At 51.7% G+C, this 21,233-nt stretch overlaps 1 protein-coding gene across 2 annotated transcripts; it reads right to left on the bottom strand.

The window, feature by feature from the left end:
- Positions 1-1,479: 1,479 nt before the first annotated feature.
- On the bottom strand, positions 1,480-10,625 carry NFATC4 (nuclear factor of activated T cells 4). 2 transcript variants are annotated; one of them, XM_082619672.1, is made up of 10 exons: positions 10,389-10,625; positions 8,196-9,291; positions 6,686-6,848; positions 5,882-6,081; positions 5,416-5,588; positions 4,797-4,937; positions 3,821-3,876; positions 3,413-3,539; positions 2,636-3,217; positions 1,480-1,902 (listed from the first exon to the last, which is right to left on the bottom strand). In XM_082619672.1, exons 1-10 carry the CDS (start codon positions 10,486-10,488, stop codon positions 1,835-1,837), a joined length of 2,706 nt encoding a protein of 901 aa, XP_082475798.1. In that variant the 5' UTR covers positions 10,489-10,625; the 3' UTR covers positions 1,480-1,834. The 2 variants fall into 2 exon arrangements, with proteins under 2 accessions (XP_082475798.1, XP_082475799.1); XM_082619673.1 differs by lacking the exon at positions 2,636-3,217 and having other exon boundaries at positions 10,389-10,587.
- Positions 10,626-21,233: the final 10,608 nt, after the last annotated feature.

The raw sequence follows: 21,233 nt of genomic DNA, 5'->3' as shown, positions 1-21,233 counted from the left end.
TTTACTCCCCCCGCCCAACACCTGACATACTATCTGTACAAGAAACATTTACTGAGTCGAACTGTTGAGTTATAATGTGTGTTTACTTACTGTCACCCCATGAGGCTCTGAGGTCCTCCAGGATGCACTGGCTGGCACTTAGTAGCTGCTCAATAAATGCCTGGCAATGAATGAGTGGCAGTGCTATGGCAGACAATGAAACGTTCTGCCCTGGGAGGCAGCGAGTCCCCATCACTATAGCTTTTTATTCACAGAGGCTGACTCACCGCCTGTCAGAGATCTTGGAGGGGGAGCTGAAGGGTGCTGGCCAGGACACGTGGGCCCTGGGTCCCTCCTGCTGTGGGGGATGACTTTAGTCCTGCTGGAGGGTACCTTTGAGAAGCAGCTATGGCCCAGTGAGCCAATCACCTGATATCAGTCTGGTTCGCAGCAGTTTGTGTTCAGGAAGATAAAGGAAATTCATTGCAAAGCAGCAGTGACAAGACCAGGGGTCATTCTGGTTCTCCTGTCCTCCATTCCAGAGCCAGCTTCTGTCACACCCACAGCTGAACACACGGGCACTTGCCAGGCCTGTCTAGACACACTGGACATACCAGCCTTGAGGTGAGGCAAGTCTCCCGAGTACTAACACCCAGAATATCTTTGGGGTATGGCCCCCTGCAGGTGGGCCAGTGGTACTCAGTGCCTGCTGTATGCCAGGCTCTCCCCAACCCACTGGGGACTTGGCCCCTTAGGCTGTCAAGACATAGGGCAAACCAGGTTTCCAGGCTGGGCCTGTCAGTGGTGATATGTGGGTATACCTGTGGGAAAGGCCGGAGCTCAGGCAATGTCAGGACATCTGGGGAGCTGCTTGGCTTCCTGCAGTCTACCTCTGAAACATAGATCTTTCCAGAATGTCTTCACAGACCCCAAAGGTTGGAGAATCCAGAGTGTGGATGGACCCATGCCAGCCCTCCCTCATCTCCTACCCTGCTCCAGGGAGATAAGCTTCAGGGGCCTGACCTCCATGGGTTAGGATATCCGAGGGTGGGCTGGGGGCAGGAGCCCAGGAGTGCAGCGTTCAACCTGCTATTGATTAGCTGTGTGACATAGGGCAAGCCCCCTTCCCTCTCTGAGCCATAGAGTCCTCCTCTGTAAATGAGGAAGAGGGACTAGACTGGTGTTTCCTGACCTTGGCTATGAATCAGAATCATCTTGGTGGTAGCAAGAGAAAGTAACTTGAAAATACACAGATTTTCCCAAAGCTCCTAAAGGAAACTAAATCCCCAGGGAGGAGAGGTCTACAAACCCTGGCTCCCGACCTGACCCCAGTTAGGGAGCCTCTGGGACCCTTCAAACCCTCCCCACCCCCTTGCACTGATACTCTTTGGGATGCAATCTTCCCAGCCACATCCCATCCCTTTCCAGGTTCTAAGCCTCCTCTGGCCAGGGCTAGAGTAGGCTGCCCCATCTCTCTCCAAAGAGTTTTGGAGCCTGAAACACTAGTCAGCGAGCAGTTTATTACCCATCAACCTGGCCCCAGCCTCCCAGCACCGTGGTCTGTACACAATCTAGACACGGCCTTCACTCCCGGCAGTCCTCCAGTCCTCGCTCCCAGTCCCCACCCAGGGTCCACCCCCATCCCAGGCCTCCACATTGCCCCGCCCCCAGCCCTCCAAGGCAGCACCAGGCCCCAGGGGCCACACCTCAACTAGGGGAGGGAAGGGAGGGCAGGGGAGAGGAGGCAAGAAACTGGGGAAAGAGGAACCAGATTGGCCCCCAAGCCTCTGGAACCGCCACCCCAGGATGAAGGGAAAGTGGGCAGGGCAGGGGGGCGTGGGGGCCAGGCGATGGTTCAGGCGGGAGGCTCTTCTCCAGGAGGTGCAGGGAAGCCACTCAGGTCTCGGCCAATGATCTCACTCACTGTAAAGGAGGGGCAGTTGAGAGACTGGGCAAGGGGCAGGTCGCCTCCTTTTCCAGAGACCCCCAATCCATTCCAGGCAGGCCTCCGTCTAGGATGCCTCCAGGCTCCTCCTGCACTGGCTTCTCTACCACTGGGCCTCAGTTTCCCCACTGTGTCCTGACCCCTCCTCTCAATCAAATCTTGCTGAACTCCATCCACGTGGGTTCTCAGGCCCCCGTGCAGCCCCTTCCTGCTGGCTTGGCCTGCAGCGTCAGGGCAATCACTGTCAGCAGGGCCGGAGGTGGGTGTAGCCAGTGGGAGGAAAGAGAGGCGAAATAGGAAGGCTCCTCATCACCAATCCAGACCACTGTCACCAGGTTTAGGGGGAAGCTGAGGCAAGGGAAAACGTGCTTGGCTGGGACACCAGCAAGCCACTGCCCCTCTCTGAAATTCACTGCCTGGATCTGCAAATTGAGGGAGCTAGATTGAATGATCTTGCAAGTACTTCTAGCCCTGAGATTTTGTGATCTGGGGCCAAGGGCCAAGGCAGCAGAAAGGTTAGGCAGGTACTCTGTGCCCCCTTCAGAATTCAACTGTCCACACGCACCAAGCACTGGCCTCCTTAGGCCCTCCAGCTGGCCCTGAGGGACCACGGAGGCCCAACCTCTGGGAAGCCAAGCTCCAGCCCTCAGCAAACATGCAGAGCAATCTCTTGCACACACTCACACTCGCAGCCCCTGGTCCCACACCCACCTTCCTCCAGCGTGATACCCTGGATAGGGACACTGTCTCGGAAGCTGCCGCCGTAGCCACCCCTGGACTTCTCCTGCTCCGGAGCCCCCTCCCCAGGGCCATAGCTTGGCCCTACCTCATTGTATCCCTCAGCAGGTGGGGGGTGAACACTGCTCTGGGGAGTGAAGGGGCCTTCAAGTGGTGGGGATGAAGGCAGTGGAGGACGGAAGGGGGCTGGAGGAGGGAACGGCAGCCCCAGGGGAAAGGGGGAGCCCCGTCCTCCATAGGGGTCACTAGGGAAGGGCCGGGGAAGGAATGAGACTGGAGGTGGGCGGGCGCAACCTGTGGTACCCCCAGTCTCAGGGAACATCCGCGGGCCAGGTCTGTAGGATGGCGGGGGCCCCGTCTGGGGGTACAGAGGGGGCGTGCCATAGCTGAAGCCTTCTGACAGGTAAGGAGTTTCATAAGCAGGGTCTTCATGGGGATAGGAGGGGTAGGGGGGCCTGGGTGGTGAGAAGTCCATGTCAGAGCCAAAGTGGGGGCCCGATGCTGAAGGGAAGCCCCGGAGAGATGCGTCCGGTAGAGGCTCCTCCTTGAAGATCACTGGGCGGATGGGAAGGAGGACACGCTGGTGAGAGGGCTGGCAGTCTCCCCGCCGCACACTCTCCAACCCTAGGTCTCTTCTATCCCTAGGTCTCATCCCTCCCTTGACCCCTCACCATGGGGCACTGCATCCCTGTGCCCCTGCATCGGTCCCCACGTCCGCATCCCCCCACCATGGGCTGTTCCAGAGCGCACCAGGCAGGAACTTGAAACTCTGGGTAGGACTGCGCTTCCTCCGCCCGTTGGAGACGTAAAAGTAGACCTGGACTGGCCGGGACACCCGCTTGTTGCTGTACTCAGGGATGGTCAGGGTCAGCGTCACCTGGGGAAGAGCAGAGGATGAGGCAGGGGGCCCTCAGGGATCTAGGTTCAGCCCAGCCCTTCCGAGTACCCTAACTCCACCTCCTGGCTTTTTCCATTTACAAAGGAGCAAAGTTCATTTCCTAGAGGTGTCCCTGCTTCCAGAGTGGCCAGGTTGCCTCCTCTAGAAAAGAACAGATAGCTGCTGGAGTCCACTCCCAAGCGCAAGGGAGCCGGCTGAGAATCTCCTGACTTCTCCCACCCCACTCTCACCCACAGGGGGGACCCTAGTAACACGGGTACCTCATTGCTCTGCAACCGGTTCACTGTGGCCTCCTCCTCCCACTGCAGCTTTCCGTCTGTGCAGGAAGAACAGGGAGCTCCAGCCCAGCCGCACGGCCCCTACCCCTTGCCCCATGCCCAGGCCTCTGCCATTTCCCCTCCTGCTGGAGCCAAGGCCAGACTCAGAAGGTCCTGACAAGGCCTAGCTCACAGAGGAGCCCGCTGCATGTTTACTCAACCGAATAGGATAGGCAGGGTTTAAAATGGTCTCCAAGATCTAGAGCCACAAGCTGAGGCCAAGAGAAATGGCAGGGCCGGTCCAGGGACCAGAAACAACTCTGGAACCCTCTCACGCAACCCTAAACATTCCCTCCCATGACAGAGCTGGAAAGAAGTTCAAGGGTAGGAAAGGATCTCAGCTTGAAGGGAGGCTATGAGACCCCAAGTCTCATGACCCAGAACCTCTGACTCTGCTCTGATATGGTCCTAGGGCGCTAAACTTGAGGATAGGGCTGGGGCTTTGGGTGGGCAAGGTTGGGGAGAGCAGAGGTCTCAGGTTGGTGAGTATACCTGGGTCCCTCAGTCTTCCCTTCTCCACCCCGGCAGCTCTATTCTGGGGCACCTCACAGCCTCCTGTAATCATAGCTGTGCTGCCAGTCCCATAACTCAGGAGGGGCTCAGGGTCCACCTGTGAGGGTATAAGTCACCTCTTCCCTTCTCATCTTCCCCAGCCACATGGGGGTAAATTAGCTCAAAGCTGACTCCTCAGTAAAAGAATGTATATTTCTTACATTTATTTGCCATCCTGAGCATTTCAGATGACTAGGGTATGCATGGGAAGGAGACAGTATAACAGGACGGGCAGTCTATCTGCCCCATTTTACAGATAAGGAAATTGAGGCGCAACTTGCTAGTTTAGAGACAGTGCCAGAGATCATTCACCCTCCCGTTCCAAGCTCTTCCTGCCTGCCCGCCCCCCCTCCCCATAGATACTCACCAGGGCCCCTCTCGATGAACACCACCTTGGAGTCTGGCAGGAAGTTGGAGCCAGTCAGCACTAGTTCCTCCCCTCCGGTCACGGAGCAGGCACTGGGGCTGTAGGCCTCCACCTGGGGCAGCTCCTGAGCTGAGCGCTGGGCTGCAGAGCAGTGCAGGAAAGGCCTGGCTGGCTGGTATGGAGAGGACAGCCTCCTGTGCCCCAACCCTCCCTAGAATAACTGTCACAGGGCCCTGGAGGAGCCCTCCTCAGAAGCAGACACACAAGAAAAACAATGGTCTCCCTGGGGTCACACAGACCATGTAAGGAACTGCTCCTGGGCAGAAAGAGAGAGATGAACAGGGTAGGCCTAAGAGCTATGCAAACAAATACATGGGGGATACCCAGGGGCAGATGGAGGACAGGGTTGCTCTGGTCCAACCCAGAGGCACAATCTGCAGCAGGGGCAAAGTAGAACACTTCCCCCAGCCCATCCATGATAGAAATAAGGGCTGGGTCCTTTACAGGTGTCCCCAGGACCAGCAGGGCACCGCACATTCTGCAGAGGAGATGGGCAGACAGACACACAGACAAGAAGTTAGCCAGAGACAGAGAGATGCCACAGGGCTTCTTTGCTCACAGCACTCGATGGGCACCGATGCTGTCTGCACCGAGATGACCTTCCCGCTGCCTTGGGGCACGTGTACCCTGAATACCAGCCGCACGCGTGTGTTCTTGCGCCCGATGTCCGTCTCACCCTTCCGCAGCTCAATGTCTGAATTCCGAAGCTTCAGGATTCCGGCACAGTCAATGCTGAAGCCAAGAATGGAAGGCAAGCCCTCCCAGCTGATGCCAGAATCACCCTCCATCCAAAGCCCTAAATGACCTTCTCTGGGAGACTATGGGGGGCTATCTGAACCCAGAGGTGGCCTCTCCAGAGTGCTCCCCAGCCCCAAAGTCCTCTTCTAGATGGTGAGAACGTCTGACACCTCCTAGGGATGATGTCTAACTCTTCTGGGGAGAGGAAGAGTGGACCTAGCTTAGACCCCATGGAAAATGCTAGTCCTCAAGCCCGAAGAATAAAGGGAAGTGGAGTGGGAACCTACTTGGCTGCCATGTTGTTCTCAGGAAGCAGGGTCATCTCCAGCACCTTGGTACCACTGACTACAGCTTCGTAGCTGGCCGTGGCCACCATCTTGCCTGTGATACGGTGCACCTGATAGAAAGCGTGAGGTCGTAGGTTCCTCTCATCTGCCGTGCCGATGAACATCTGTAGGGTCAGTGGCTTCTCACTGTAGCCTAGGAGCTGGCAGAGGGAGACAAAGGCCACCAAGTTGAAATCCCCACTGTCTCATCCTTCATCCATCCCTAAGTTTTCAGTCCTCCCCTGGAGAGGAGTGAAAGATAAAGGATATCCTGGAAGGGATTTCCATTGGGGGGGGGGGGAATGGGCACTAGTTTCTCCACCAGTTGTGGCGAAAACGTGGCCTGGAGTTCACAGTGTTATTCTTGGAATGAGGCCCAAGCTGGGCTGGGCAAAGGGGAAAATCTTCCAAGGGAGACTGGCCCAACTCAACAGAGACAACCTAACTCCCAGTGAACTTTGGCCTCAGCCTGACCCCTCCCCCACATCTGGCAGGCCCCCATTTTCCAGAGTAGACATAAGGCTGGTGTCCCAAGGGATGAGTGGAGCGGGGGTGGAGGGACAGAGGAGTAGAAACTACATCCGGGTCCTTGAAGTGCACCCTTCCTCCCCCAACACCAGTCCCTCCCCCAGGCCGCCTGCAGGGTCATCGCTGAGAGGGAGTGTGGGAAAGGGCAGTGCCATGGGTCTGCACAGCTGGAGCCCATCTGCAGGGATCTGGGACTGGAGAGGAGAGAGGCTACCAGGCCTGGCTTCTGCCCCTTACCTTGACAATGGGGTGACCACCAGGGGCAGCTTTGACAGCTCCCCGGCTGCCCTCTGTCTCATAGTGGGCCCGGTGGTGGGCTCTGGGCTGCACCTCGATCCTCAGCTCCAGCTGCTCATACTGGCTGGGCAGAGGCCAGTCCAGCGGGGGGAGGGCAGAGGTCCTGGACAGAGACAGAGAGAAGAGCAGTGATCACCCGCAGCCTCACACCCCAATCAGGGCAGCCCTGGGTCCCTCCCCAGGATGTGAGGGAGGAAGCGGCGGTGGGTATGGGAGAAAGAAAATTATAGCCGAAGTAAAACAGTCCACAAGTCCAGAAGCAGGGGAGATGGGGGACAGACCCCTCAGAGCCCCTTGAGATGAGGGTATATAAATGGGCACCAGGACTGAGACTCCCTTCTTCCCAGCTCTGAACACAGGGTCTGGATAAAGAGGAACCCCAAGCCCAGTTTAACCCCCAAGCCTGGATAGGAAGAGTCAAGTAAAGAAGCACAACTTCAGGGACTTTCCTGGTGGTCCAGTGGTTAGGACTCTGCCCTTCCACTGCAGGGGTCATGGGTTTGATCCCTGGTCAGGGAACTAAGATCCCACATTTAAAAAAAAAAAAAAAGAAGAAGAAGAAGCACAACTTCAGACCAGAAAAGGTCTCAGAAATTAACCCCTTTGTTAATTTGTTAAGCCCAAATAAAGAAACTGAGTGTAGAACGTAGAGGGCTCAGCAAGCCAGCAACTGACAGAGCCGGGACTGAGCACATCCATTCCCAGGCCAGCGCCCTTTCCACTAGCTGGGGCTGAACAGATGGGTTCCAGAGAGCTGGGGGTTACGGATCTGCAACTTTCCTGTAGTGAGCGCCCAGATACCCTAGGCCAGGGAGTCTCAACCGGTAATTGCCCCCAGGTGATACTTGGCAATGTCTGGAAACAACTAAGGGAAACTTTCCTGGATGGAGCCAGCTTGATCTGACATCCACGGTTTAAGATTATTGAAATGGACAAGGTTCTTTGAGGGTGAAAGGTGTAGAAGAACAGCAAGAACTACTTGGTTTAATATGAATTCTTTGACTTGCAAATACATGCTACTTTATTCAAATCTAGCAGGTATACTTTTAAGCCACAAGTCAGGCCCTAGAAATCGAGTTAGAGAAGGGAGACTTCCTGCTGCCCATTGTAGGGCTGAAATCCAGCCCATGTTCCAGCACCGAGCTGGGGGTGGAGGACACCCTAGAGGAATTCTTCCTTTACCCACATGGTCCTTCTGGGGCTGGAGGGGCTTTTTCTAATTGATCCACAGGGAGTGACTGTCCTTTTGCAAATCATCTGTCCAAAGGGGGTGCGTTTTTAAAATTCTCCTTAAAACTGAGTAGTTTACCAGCAGCCAAGCTGGTAGCAGATTCTCTTTTGAAATGCCAAGGACACAGAACTAGGACCTTTCTTCAAACCCATCCCTTGGCCCTCCTGCTCCCTGGGTGAGATGACTGGAGACAGCAGTGGTGTCAGACACAACCCTCACCTGAAGATGGGGCTGTGTCCCCCAGTCCGGGCCTTGGACCAAGCCAGTGGGGAAGGCACCGCCAGGTAGTCCATGCCGGCAGCCTCCTTCCGAGGACCCCCGGGAGGAGCCCCGGCCTCCTCTACTCCCGAAGGCAGCTTCCCATTGCACGGGGCAGGCTCCTCAGACCGAGGCAGGGCCACCGCCTGCTCGCTGGAAGTCCTCCGGGTCTTCTGGGGGATGCTCTCGGCTGGTGGGGCCCCCGTGTACTCAAAGGGGCCAGGGGAGCCCGGGTCCCGGACCAGAGGCAATGGGGGTGCTGGAGGTGGCTCAGGCCCCTCCTCCCCTAGGCTGCCTCGGCGGGACAGAGCTGGGGAGGCCGAAGATGGGGTTCCCGAGCTGGAATAGCGCCGCTTGCCACATGGAGAGGCAGGTCGTGGGGAAGCTGGGGTGGGCCCAGGAGCGCTGAGGAGTAGCCAGCTATCCTCTGGACCCCGGCCTCCAGGGCTCGGACCATACAGGCTCCAGGGGTCATCGGGGGTCCATGGCCTAGGGGAGGCCCGGGGTGAGGGCAGTGGGGAGCCCAGGCCAAAGCGGGAGGCCGCCTCATTTAGCTCAGACTCCACCTCGTCACAGGCTGCATACAAGGCTGCCTCGTCAGAGGCATCTGAGAAGAAGCTCCAGGAAGACAGGCTGCTGCTGCCAGGGCTCGGGCTGAAGAAGGGACCCCCGCCCTGGCCCCCTGCCTCTCGGTAGCCTCCAAAGCCTTCTGGTGGAGGGTAATCCCTGGGGGAGCCTTCCCCCCAGGCATCTGGGTTGTCCTCCAGCGCAGCTGGCGGGTCGGGAGTGGGAGAGATAGAGGTGATGCGGATGCTGGGACACTCAAGAACACGGCCTCCCCCAGCCCCCCCGGAACCCCCTCCCGGCCCCCCCAGCCTCACTGACCGGGCCGGCTGGCTCTCCCAAGTGCCAGGTGAGGGGGCCGGGCGGGGTGGTGGGGAGTGCATGCCAGGCCGAGGGGGTGGGGGCCGGGGAATGCCAATAGGGGCAGCGCCATAGGGAGGGGGCTCCCCCAGGCCCAGACGGCAGCATGGTGGGGTGTCCTCTGAGTCCAGTTCTGTCAAAATGGGAAGGGAAGGAGACAGAGAGAGGGATGTCACAGGAGTTGGGGAGAGAGAGAAGCAGGTGAGATGTCTAGGTTCCTTGAGCGGGCAACCTCCCAAGTCTGGTATGCTGCCCCCTCCTCAGCAAAGAGAGGTCTCTGAGATGCCCTTCAGAGCCACAAAGACAAAAGCAAAGTTGGCCTTGGGAAGGTGGAGGAGATGGAGCCAGACGTGTCAGGTCTTTTCGTACGCAGCGAACCTCACACTCTGAGCTCCTGGCCCTGGGACCTGGGGTACCAGATGGGGCGGGTCTCAAGGTAAGGGAGGCGGGTCGAGAGGGGCTGGAGCTGGGCCTGGAGGCGTGTTTAAGGAAGCATTGGGCTGAGCTGGGGGCGACTCACACATGAACCCAATTAGCAGCGGTTCCCAAACCCCCAAACGGCGCTGGCAGGCGCCCCAGTTGCCATCGCAACGGTGGCCAGGGGAAGGGGGGCTCCAGGGCTGTGATGACAAGGGAAGGTGGCTCCTCCCTCACTCCCCCCAATCTGGGGGCGGGGGTGCAGCGGAGGGGTGCTGCGCGCCGGCCGGGCGAGGGAGGGGGTGGCGCGGGCTGCGCGGATTCCGTGCGAGCGGCGGCCGCCGCCCCCGGCTCAATCCCCGCCATCTGCCTCTCATTGCGGCCAGACGGGGGAGGGGGAGGGGCGCCCCGGCTGGGCCTGAGAGCGCCCCCAGCCCCTGGCGTCCCGTCTGCGGGCCCAGGGCTCGGTCCCCAAGGGGCAAGCTCCGGAGCCCAATCTCCCCTTTCCCTGGCAGCGCCCGGGGCTCTCGGGACCGCTGTTCCCGCCCGCCCCGCATCCCAGTGACAGCCCAGCCGAGAGGCGGCGCGCAGCCAACGGCACCCCCCCACCCCCACCCCAGTCACGACCTAAAAAGGAGAAAGTGGTGCCGGGTCCCCAGCCTCACCTCCGCAGACCCCCGAGCCCCGCACCTCTCCGCAACGGCTGAGCCCCTCATCTCTCACCCCAGGCTCTCTGCCCGAAAGTCCCCAGACTCAGGATCCCTGCGCCCTTCCCTCACGGACCCCAAGACCCCTTCCCAGCTCCGCACTGACCTTCCCCCGACCCCCCCGCGCCCAGCGGGGGGGCCTCCTTTTCCTCCCCGAACACCAGCTTAAATTCCAGCTCCTCATCCTCGCAGCTTGCTGCCCCCATGGATCCGGCCAGAGCCCCCAGGTCCCGGTCTGGGTGGGAGGGGGGAATCTCAGGAGGCTGCAGTATCTTGACCCGTGGCTCCCGCCCTCCCTTCTCTGAGACGCCCCCTCCTCCGCCACTGCCGCCTCCCTCCGGACGCCCCCTCGTTATTATAGAAACTTTTCCAAACTTTTTTCCCCAAACTTCTTCAAAGTGCCCCCCCAGCCTGTCTCTGATTGGCTGCCCGGGATGCTCCAGCCCCTCCTCCAGGGATGAGATGGGAAAACCACGCGCCCCTTGTCCCCCCCACCGTCCCTCCCTCCCTCCCTCCCTCCCTCCCTCCCTCCCTCTCTCTCTCCCCTCTCTCCAGTCCCTCCTCCTCAAAAAAAAAAAAAAAAAAAAAAAGAACAAAACTGAATTGGAAAACGGTCTCTCAAGCGTGGTAGGACCATAATGATGCCTATTGGCCCGCAGTTGTGACAATCATTTCCCCGCAGGGAGCACTACCACCACAATCCCCAACTTAGTCTAAATTCAGGGGCTCCGGGTCCGAGAGCCTTAAAGGGGCCACATCCTGGGCCCACAGTGTAGAGGGCCCAGGGAAGACACTTTCTGAAGAATTGTGCAGCCAGAAACTAGCAAGGAAGGACAACCTCTCCTCCCCTTTTCCTCCAAGCCTAAGGCCAGCCAGGCTCTGGGGTGCAGAATGGCTCCAGGCTGCTCTGAACAGGAGAAGTCCATTCCTTTGAAGACCCTAGCCTAAGGCCGCTCTGCCTAGGCCTTCTGGAAGCCTTTGACCTGCCGAATCAGGCCCTCCACCGGTCATCTCTCCCCCTCCCCCCAAAATGAAGAACATTTAGCGGTCTTGGGTCACTGTTCAAAGGTCCACGGCTCCTGATGGGCGAGGATCCAGGCCGGACTTTACCGCTGCCCTAGTCTCAGCCGCCCAGAGGGGCCATTAATTAGCCCCTTAGGGAAGTCGGCTCCCTCCTCCCTAGAACCATAGTCTGGAATGAATCTCAGATCCGATGGCAACCCGCTCCAGCTCTCCTGATAATCCTGACCAGGTTTACCAGAGCCCCGCAGCCCAGCGACCTTGTGGGCCCCAGGGTTGGACACCTGTCACCTGTGCGGGAGGAGGAAGAAAGACTCGGACTGGAATTTCTAGGAAGGGCAGGCATGGTGGGGCCCTGTCTTGTGAGAGAGATTTAGATCGAGATTAGTTACTTGGACGCCGGACTGGAGTGGGGGGTGGGGGGTGGGGGGTGGGAGGTGGGAGGCGGGTACCATTCCCCCTAGCAGACCGTAGGCTACAAACCTGTCTAACAAGCCGCAGCTATCTTTAATCTAAATCCCTCCGGCTCAGGGCCGCACCCCCAGCGGCGCCCCAGCCCTGCATCTAAAGGGTTAAGCGACGGCCCTCGGGTCAGACGTTTACAAACACTCCGCAGCCGGGGTGGGACCGCGCCCGTTACTCTAATGAGAAACAGGCTCGGCGGGGCCGGGAAAGAGGGGAGGGCTGGCCCGGCCCGGCCGGCCCGAGCTCCGCTGCGGCCGATGCGGCTCCCCTCCCTTCCCTCCCACCCTTCCTCTGGCCCGCCCTGGGGACCCCCCCAGCCCCGGGGGACCCCAGTGACGTGCGGAGCTGCCCCGGCGGCGAGCCCAGGGCCCAGACGCCGGAGGGGCGGGGAGAAGAAGCCAGGCGGGCGGGGAGGGAAGAATGTTCCGAGGCCGAGCGGGGAGGCGGCCTGGTTTGATTTTTTTCTTTTCTTTTCTTTTTTTTCCCCCTTCGGTTGGTCTCCTCAGGTTACATTTCCCTTCCAGCTTCATCTCGGAAATAAAGGAAGGAGAGACCCACGGGGAGGGAGAGCGAGGAACATCCTGAAACGTCCGGCCAGCCTCCACCTAAGAGGCGGGCAGAGGAACTTGGGAAGCGGAGGCGAGAAGGGCAGGGGTAGAGACCTCGACCCCGCTCCAGCCCCTGATCCCACACACGCCGCCCCCGCCCTGCCCGCCTCCGCAGAACAAGCAGACGTGCACATTCTTTTCAAATGTCATATTTCCTTTGATCCTGGGCAGCGTTTCTCCATGTGTCTGGCTCAGCTCCTGCCCAGCCTGCCGCTCCCCCCTCTCACCCCACTTTGTGTATTTTCCTGGAGGTCCCTCCCCGTCCTCCCAGCATCTGGAAGGCCCTGAAGGCTGGCGTTGGCGCACATTCCCCTGGCGACTCTGGCCTCGCCTTCCAGTGACTCAATTTCCCCTCTGCCGGTGGGGGCCGGGGGTGCGGGCGGAGAAAAGAGTTGTTGAGCGTAAATGTGGTATGAACGAGCTTACAGGCTGCTCAGAGCGCCAAGCTTCCCTCGGTGGGGAGTGGAAGGGGGATCCCCATGACTCTGAAAACCCTCGAATCTGTCTCGGCTGCAGCAGAGGGATGGAATTTATGACTTCTGCAACATCCTGCCAGGGGAAGAGTGGATGGTTGTAGGTTTCGGTTGCCCTACACATCTGCCCCCTGGCGACTACAAAGACTCAGCCGCCCTCCCTCCCGCAGGTCCGATTTCTCGCCCGTCAGGCCTTTGTCCTCGCTCGGCTGCCCCCTAGCGCACACACCTGAACACAGCTCCGCTTTCTCACCTTGTGTTCGTGGAGCGCTTTGACTTATGCTCTCCACTTTCACAAGCATGATTCAACGCCTTGGAGGTGGACTTTCTTTTTATTTCTTTTTTTTTCTTTTCAGTTACACAAAATACCGTCTCCTTGTAAACGATTCAAGCCATACAAAAATATATAGTAAGCTTCGATTGCTACTCCGCCATTTTGTACAAATTTTTTAATCTATATACGTACACATGCCTGCTCTTTCTGTGTACTTCAGACCACGCTGCAAGCATATTTCTTGACTTTTTGTTTTTTTCGCAGTTAACAAATGGCTTGGAGAGCTTTTCCTGTCAATACATGTGCATCTGAAAATAGTAATAAAATCATCCAACTCTTTATTTGAGGTTAGTGACAGAGCTAGGTCTGGAACCCAGGTTTCCTGGGTCCTTGTCCAGTGCTAATTCCACTATACCACATTATACGTAGGAATCTGTCTTAGGGTGGGCTTTCCCCCAAAAATCAGAGCCTGAAAAAAGAATGAGATGCAGGTAGTTTATTGCGGAGAGCAATCACAAGGGACAAAAGTGGGGGGCTGGAAAGAGTGAAAGGGGAAAGTCCAAGGGTGTGATGTGGAGCTGGTTACCACCCTGAGCAACTGGAACATTGTCCCCCCTGGGCACCTTCTGTGGAGCCATACAGAATGTGATTCAAGAGATGGGATATTCGTCTGCTTGCCCTCACCCCCAATTGTCAAGAGTTGCCCCTTGTGTGTTAATTCCCTCACTCTTCCAGTCTTACACGAGGGTCAGAAAACTGTAGGTGTCCCACAAGGCTGCAGCAAAGAAGCCCCTGGGCAAGATGCAAAAAAGATAGGAGTTGTGCCTGTGAGTAGGTCCTGTCAGGTGACATGGACAAGCAGTTGGTTGCCACAGTAATAGCTGGAGTAAAAAGATGGATGGAGAGTAAGTGAAGCAATTAAAATGTGTCCTACACAACAGGGATCCCCAACACCCCCCCCCCCCCGTACCAGTCCTCGGCCTGTTAGGAACCGGGCCGCACAGCAGGAGGTGAGCGGCAGGTGAGCGTGCATAACTTCATCTGTATTTACAGCGGCTTCCCGTCGCTCGCATTATCGCCTGAGCTCCGCCTCCTGTCAGCATTACGGTGAGTTGTATAATTATTTCATTATATATTACAACGTAATAATAATAGAAATAAAGGGCACAATAAATGTAATGCGCTTGAATCATCCGAAACCATCATCCCCCCACCCACCGCGTCCGTGGAAGAATTGTCTTACACGAAACCGGTCCCTGGCACCAAAAAGGTTGGGGACCGCTGCTATACAAGATCATTCAGTCAAACAAAAAATATGTATTGAGGAACCTCTATGTTCAGAGGCATTTCTAGGCATTGGGTACCTATATTTATAAACCATACTCCCAAGAATTGCCAGTTATTATCAGGCTGGAGATACATTTCGTACTTGACATCTCCCTCTTCCTTGCCCCCTAACTGTACAGAACTGTTTTATTCATAGAGTATCTATTTACCTATGTATCTATCTATATCTATATCTATATCTATATCTATCTACCTATCTCCTTCCTTTGCATTCCCTTCATTGCCATTCCAGTTTAGACCTTGATTTTTTCTTAGACTCTCAATAACAGTATCTAACACCAATGGCATATTTTACACATTTGACAACAGAAGCATATCATTTTTAAACTCTTCTCTATAACAAAAAAATAATTTCGGTATTAATCATGATATGAAAAATAATAGCCAGAAAAAATGGAAAGAGTAATAATTTTCTTTTATTGACTTCCTATGCTCATATGTCTAACAAGGCCAGTAAATACATAGATAGATAGATAGATAGATAAAACAGTAAAAGACAGGAAAAGGCAACAGATTAATCATTGCAATTATTTCATATACTTTTATTTTAAATACAAAGGGAAAACATATACTTACATATTGGTCTGTCATAGAAATGAATTATAACATTACAATTTCTGTTCCAAGTCTTAATTTTTGCAAATTTGTCAGTGACTTTGTCAAAATTGATCTTCACATATGGACAGTATAGCCAGATTTGTTGATCTATCTCACTTATGGTTGATCAAAGGAAACTTTTTAATAATCTTAATTTGTTATTGAGATATAATCCACATTCTATAAAATTCACTCTTTTGAAGTGTACAACTCCGTGTACAGCTCCTACCTTTTTAGTATATTCACAAGGTTGTGCAACTATCACCATATCTAATTCCAGGATATTTTCATCACCCCAAAAAGAAATGCCTTACCTGTTAGTAGTCACTCCCCATTCTCCCCTTCCCTTTCTCCCTAGAAACCACTAATTCACTTTCTGTCTCTAGATTTGCCTATTCTGGACATTCCATGTAAACAGAATCACATAATGTTGCCTTTTGTGTCCGGCTTCTTCCACTTAGCATAAGGTTTTCAAAGTTCATCCATTGGTAATACGCATCAGTACATCATTCATTTTTATGACTAAATATTGATTTTAATTTAAAAATTTTCTCCACAGAAAGCAATATATATATTTAGAAAAAATCTAAGGAAAAGATTGGCACAATTCGTTAAAAATCCCATTTCACAATAAATTCCAAAAATTACAATATGTCTTTGTTTCTCCAGGGTTGAAGCTAACAGCTTTCAGATGTCTCCTTCACTGAAAAATTTTAAACACAAAAACTTCAAGTTTTTACATAATGTAATAGTTTCTATTACTGCATAACAAATCACTTCCAAAACTTTGTGGCTTCAGACCACAATGATCATTTATTATCTCTCATGGTTTCTGTGAGTAAGAAATTCAGCAGTGAGGAAGGCTCCTATCTGCTCCACAATGTCTGGTGAGGGACTTGAAGGCTAGGAGCTAGAATTGTCACAGGTCTAGCTGTTGACATTGACTGGTGGCTGAGACTAGCTAGAGCAATTGGCTGTACCACATACATATGACTGTTCCTTGTGGCTTGGGATTCCTTACAAAATGGCAACTTTGAGAGAGAGCTCCAGGTAGAAACTACATCATTTTCATGACCTAGTCTTGAAAGTCACAAGCCCCTGGCCAGAATCAAGGGGTGAGAACAGAGACCCCAACTCTAGGTGGAAGAAGTATCAGTTACATTGCAAGAAGAGCATGCAGAATGTGATAAACACATACACATGGTCATCTTTAGAAAATAAAATCTGTCACAGTCTAGTCATAACAATACACATCCTTCCCACACTTATCCCCTCCCCATAAGACCTTCAAGTCTCATCCCATCTTGGCACCAAGCTCAGGCACAAGGGCCCAGATCTCATCACCTAAATCCTGGACCTCAAGCCTGAGGAAATGCTGTGTAACCAACCACCCCAAAACTTAGTGGTTCCTTCCAGTTACATGTTATCTAATTGGGGGATAAAATGTAAATGTGAAATGCTACATGCTAATAAAAGAGTTTAACAATAACTGGTAATTCAGGAGATGTAACAAAGCAATTCTATCAATAAGAGATGACTGGTTGGAAGCAACAGAAACTGGCTCCATATAACTTAAGCAAAAGAGGAACGTTTTGACAGGAGAGATCACAGAACTAAAAGAAAAGGAGAATCAGGCTTCAGGAAGGATGGGCATGTAGGAGCTAGACAGTAGTAGTTCTGGGGAGCTAGACACGAGGACCTGAGGCACAGTCTCTTCACGGTCCTGGACATTTTCAGTTCCTGGTGTGTACCAAGTCCTTCCCACTTCCAGGATTTTGCAGTTACTGTTTCTCCTACCTGGATCTCTCTTGACACACAACCTTCTTTGCCAAACTTCTACTAATCTCTAGATCTCAGCTATAATCTCATAGCATTCTCATAGCAGTCATAACACATCTCCCAACTGTAATAATATAACTGTGTAAACACTGTTTAATGTCTGTGTACCCCGCTAGAGTATAAATTCTCTGAAAGGAAACTTGGCTGTCTTTTTATCTACCAAAATCTTTTTTTTTTTTACATTTCATATATTTAATAAACACTAGTGGAAATAAATGAAAACCAATCAAATGAGAACAGGCAAAAGCTATTTGTTCAGAGCTTCCTCCAGCAAGGGAGTCAGCCACCCTCACTTGCATTTTGGCAGAGACTCAAAGTCAGGTAAAGGAGTAGGGAAGCTTTATTGTGGAAAAAAGGAATGGCTTTGGGTATGACCTGATTGGAAGCTATTGGTATGGGGAAGCTGTAGGTGGGCTAACTGAAGGCAGGGCCTCCTGTGTGATTGGTTAAAGATGCATTGTTTGGCTTTCTCTAGTTGGTCCTAATTTGGAAGCAGGAACAAAACTTAGGGAAGCTGTCACTTATTAATCAAGATCTAGCTGTGTGGAGAAGATTGTTACAGGACTTAATTTTTGGCTTCCTAGGCTGGTTGCTAGAGATAGTGGTCTGAATTCCTGCAAGCCTGACATATATAGTAGGCTGGCTTCCTAGGCTGGTTACTGTGGATAATGGCCTGGGGAGTTGCTGTAGATTACAGGTCAGAGTTCTATTGTTATATGTGGTCTGGCCATTGTCCATTTGTATATTTAATCTCTCACATTTATTGAACATCTATTATGTGCCGTCACCATGCTAAGCTCTGGGATACAGAGATTGATAGAAAATATTTGTTGACCGATTGAAGAGTTGGTAAGAGATAGTGTTTTAATAACTAGGTGCATCTGTTAGAATTAGGTTTGGCTGGGTATGACATAAAAACCTGAAATATCAGTGGCTTAAATAAGATAGAAGTTTATTTCTCTCTCATATAAAGGCTCTACAGGTAAAAATTCAAGGTGTAGTATGTCAACGCCACAACTATGAGACTCCCAACTCCTTCCATCTTGCTGCTCCACCATCATTAGCATCCCACTTCATGGAAGACGGCTGCTCAAGGTACAGCCATCACATTCACTTTTAAACCAACAGGAAAACAAAGAGCAGAAGAATACACACCACTTCCTCCGCACTCCATTTATATTTACTTCCAATTGTCCAGAATTTAGTCACATGGTCACATATAGGTATAAGGGAGGCTGGGAAGTGTATTTATTCCAAGTGGACATATATTCACCTGAAAATATCAGGTTCTATTACTAAAGAAGATGGGAAGAAAGACTATTGGGGTCAATTAGCAGCCTCTGCAAACTAGAGAAATGGGATGTAGGGATTATCCATAAAATTCAGTTACTCATATTTCCTCTAATATGAGATATTCTTGGGCTTCCCTGGTGGCGCAGTGGTTGAGACTGCCTGCCAATGCAGGGGACACAGGTTCGAGCCCTGGTCCGGGAAGATCCCACATGCCACGGAGCAACTAAGCCCGTGCACCCAATGACTGATCCTGAGCTCTAGAGCCTGCAGGTCACAACTGCTGAGCCCACGTACCACAACTACTGAAGCCTGCGCACCTAGAGCCTGTGCTCCGCAACAAGAGAAGCCACCTCAATGAGAGGCCCGAGCACCACAACGAAGAGTAGCCCCCGCTCACCGCAACTAGAGAAAGCCTGCACGCAGCAATGAAGACCGAGCATAGCCAAAAATAAATAAATAAAATAAATAAATTTATATAAATAAAAAAGAAGCAGCTTCATGACAGTCATGGTTATCCTATTTTAGGAATGCTGTCCACGACATCTACAGCAACTATTCGGAGTCCTCACTCTGTACCCAGGGATACTTTTTTCTCAGGTCTCAGCAACAACTATGCTTCTCCTGAATCATCAGGCAAAAGTATAATTACCATATGATCCAGCAATCCCACTCCTGGGCATATATCCAGACAAAACTCTAAATTGAAAAGATACATGCACCCCTATGTTCATAGCAGCACTATTCACAATAGTCAAAACATGGAAACAACCTAAATGTCCATGACAGAGGAATGGATAAGAAGATGTGGTACATATATACAATAGAATACTACTCAGCTATAAAAATGAATGAAATAATGCCATTTACAGCAACATGGATGCCACTAGAGATTATCATACTAAGTGAAGTAAGTCAGAAAGAGAAAGACAAATACCACATGATATCACTTATATGTGGAATCTAAAATATGGCACAAACAAACCTATCTACAAAACAGAAATAGACTCACAGACATAGAGATCAGAATTGTGGTTGCCAAGGGGGAGGAGGAGAGGGAGAGGGATGGACTGGGAGTTTGGGGTTGGTAGGTGCAAACTATTACATTTAGAATGGATAAACAACGAGGTCCTACTATATAGCACAGGGAATTATATCCAATCTCCTGGGATAAACCATAATGGCAAAGAACATTAAAAAAAAGAACTTCTCTGTGTGTATAACTGAGTCACTTTGCCGTAAGCAGAGATTGCCACAACATGGTAAATAATACTTTAATTTAAAAAAAAATAGGTGAAGATATGGAGTAATGTTGAAGAGATAGGAAGGAAAGTAATTTCTGTCTGCTCAGAAAAGTAGGAAGGAGAGAGGTAGTATAGTATAGTGGGAAGAACACAGATTTGGAGTCAGATTGATAGACCTGGGCTAGATTTAGGCTTCACCATTTCAGAGTTGTCTTTGGGAAAACTCCTTAATCTTTGTGTCAATTTCCTCATGTATAAAACAGGGGAACTAGTATCTACTTAAGGTTAGTGGCTGGATAGAAGTGTATGATGCATAATTACAGTGCCTGGCACATAATAGACACTCAAAAGATATTAAGTAAAGCAATTTCCTGAGTTGGAAAAATTAAATGAGACTTGGTCATGGATCAGGTCCTATGAGAGGTGGGAAATACATTCCCTTTCTGATATTTCATTGTTAGTGTAAAGAAATGCAACTGATTTCTGAATGTTAGTCTTGCATCCTGCTACTTTGCTGAATTCATTTATTAGATCTAGTAGTTTTTGTGTGGAGTCCTTAGGGTTTTCTAAATATAGTATCATGTCATCTGTATATAATGACAATTTTACTTCTTCCCTTCCTATTTGGATACCTTTTTTTTTTTTCTGATTGCTGTGGCTAGGACTTCCAATACTATGGGGTTTTCGGGGGGGGGTTGGGGGGTTTCTTTTATTTTTGGTTGCATTGGGTCTTCGTTGCTGTGCACGGGCTTTCTCCGGTTGCAGCGAGAGGGGGCTACTCCTCATTGTGGTCCGCGGGCTTCTCATTGCGGTGGCTTCTCTTGTTGTGGGGCACGGGCTCTAGGCGTATGGACTCCAGTAGTTGTGGCACATGGGCTCAGTAGTTGTGGCTCGTGGGCTTAGTTGCTCTGCGGCATGTGGGATCTTCCCAGACCAGAGATCGAACCTGTGTCCCCTGCATTGGCAGGCAGATTCTTAACCACTGCGCCACCAGGGAAGTCCCCAATATAATGTTGAATAGAAGTGGTGAGAGTGGACATCCTTGTCTTGTTCCAGATTTTAGTGGGAAGGCTTTCAGCTTTTCACTGTTGACTATTATATTGGCTGTGGGTTTGTCGAAAACAGCTTATACTATGTTGAGGTATGTTACCTCTATACCCACTTTGGTAAGAGTTTTTATCATGAATCGATGTTGAATTTTGTCAAATGCTTTTTCTGCATCTATTGAGATGATTATGTGGTTTTTGACTTTTCTTTTGTTTATATGGTGTATTACATTGATTGATTTGCATATGTTGAACCATCCTTGTGAACTTGGGATGAATCCCACTTGGTCGTGTTGTATGATCTTTTTTATGTGTTGTTGGGTTCAATTTGCTAATATTTTGTTGACAATTTTTGCATCTATATTCATCAAAGATAGTGACCTGTAATTTTCTTTTTTGGTAGTATCTTTGTCTGGTTTTGGTATCAGTGTGATGGTGGCTTCATAGAATATCTTTGGGAGTGTTCCCTCTTCAATCTTTTGGAAGAGTTTGAGAAGAATCAGTATAAGTTCTTCGTATGTTTGGTAGAATTTGCCTGTGAAGCATTCTGGTCCTGGACTTTTGTTTATAGGGAATTTTTTAATCACAGATTCTATTTCACTTCTAGTGGCTATTCAAATTATCTGTTTCTTCTTGATTCAGTTTTGGTGGGCCGTATATTTCTAGAAAGTCATCCATTTCTTCTAGGTTGTCAATTTTTTTGGCATATAATTGTTCACAGTATTCTTTTTTTTTTTGTATTTCTGTA

The sequence above is a fragment of the Mesoplodon mirus genome, assembly GCF_964341445.2.
Source record: "Mesoplodon mirus genome assembly, chromosome: 4".
In the NCBI taxonomy this organism is placed as follows: Eukaryota; Metazoa; Chordata; class Mammalia; order Artiodactyla; family Ziphiidae; genus Mesoplodon; species Mesoplodon mirus.
This window is presented reverse-complemented; position numbering and strand designations above follow the sequence as displayed.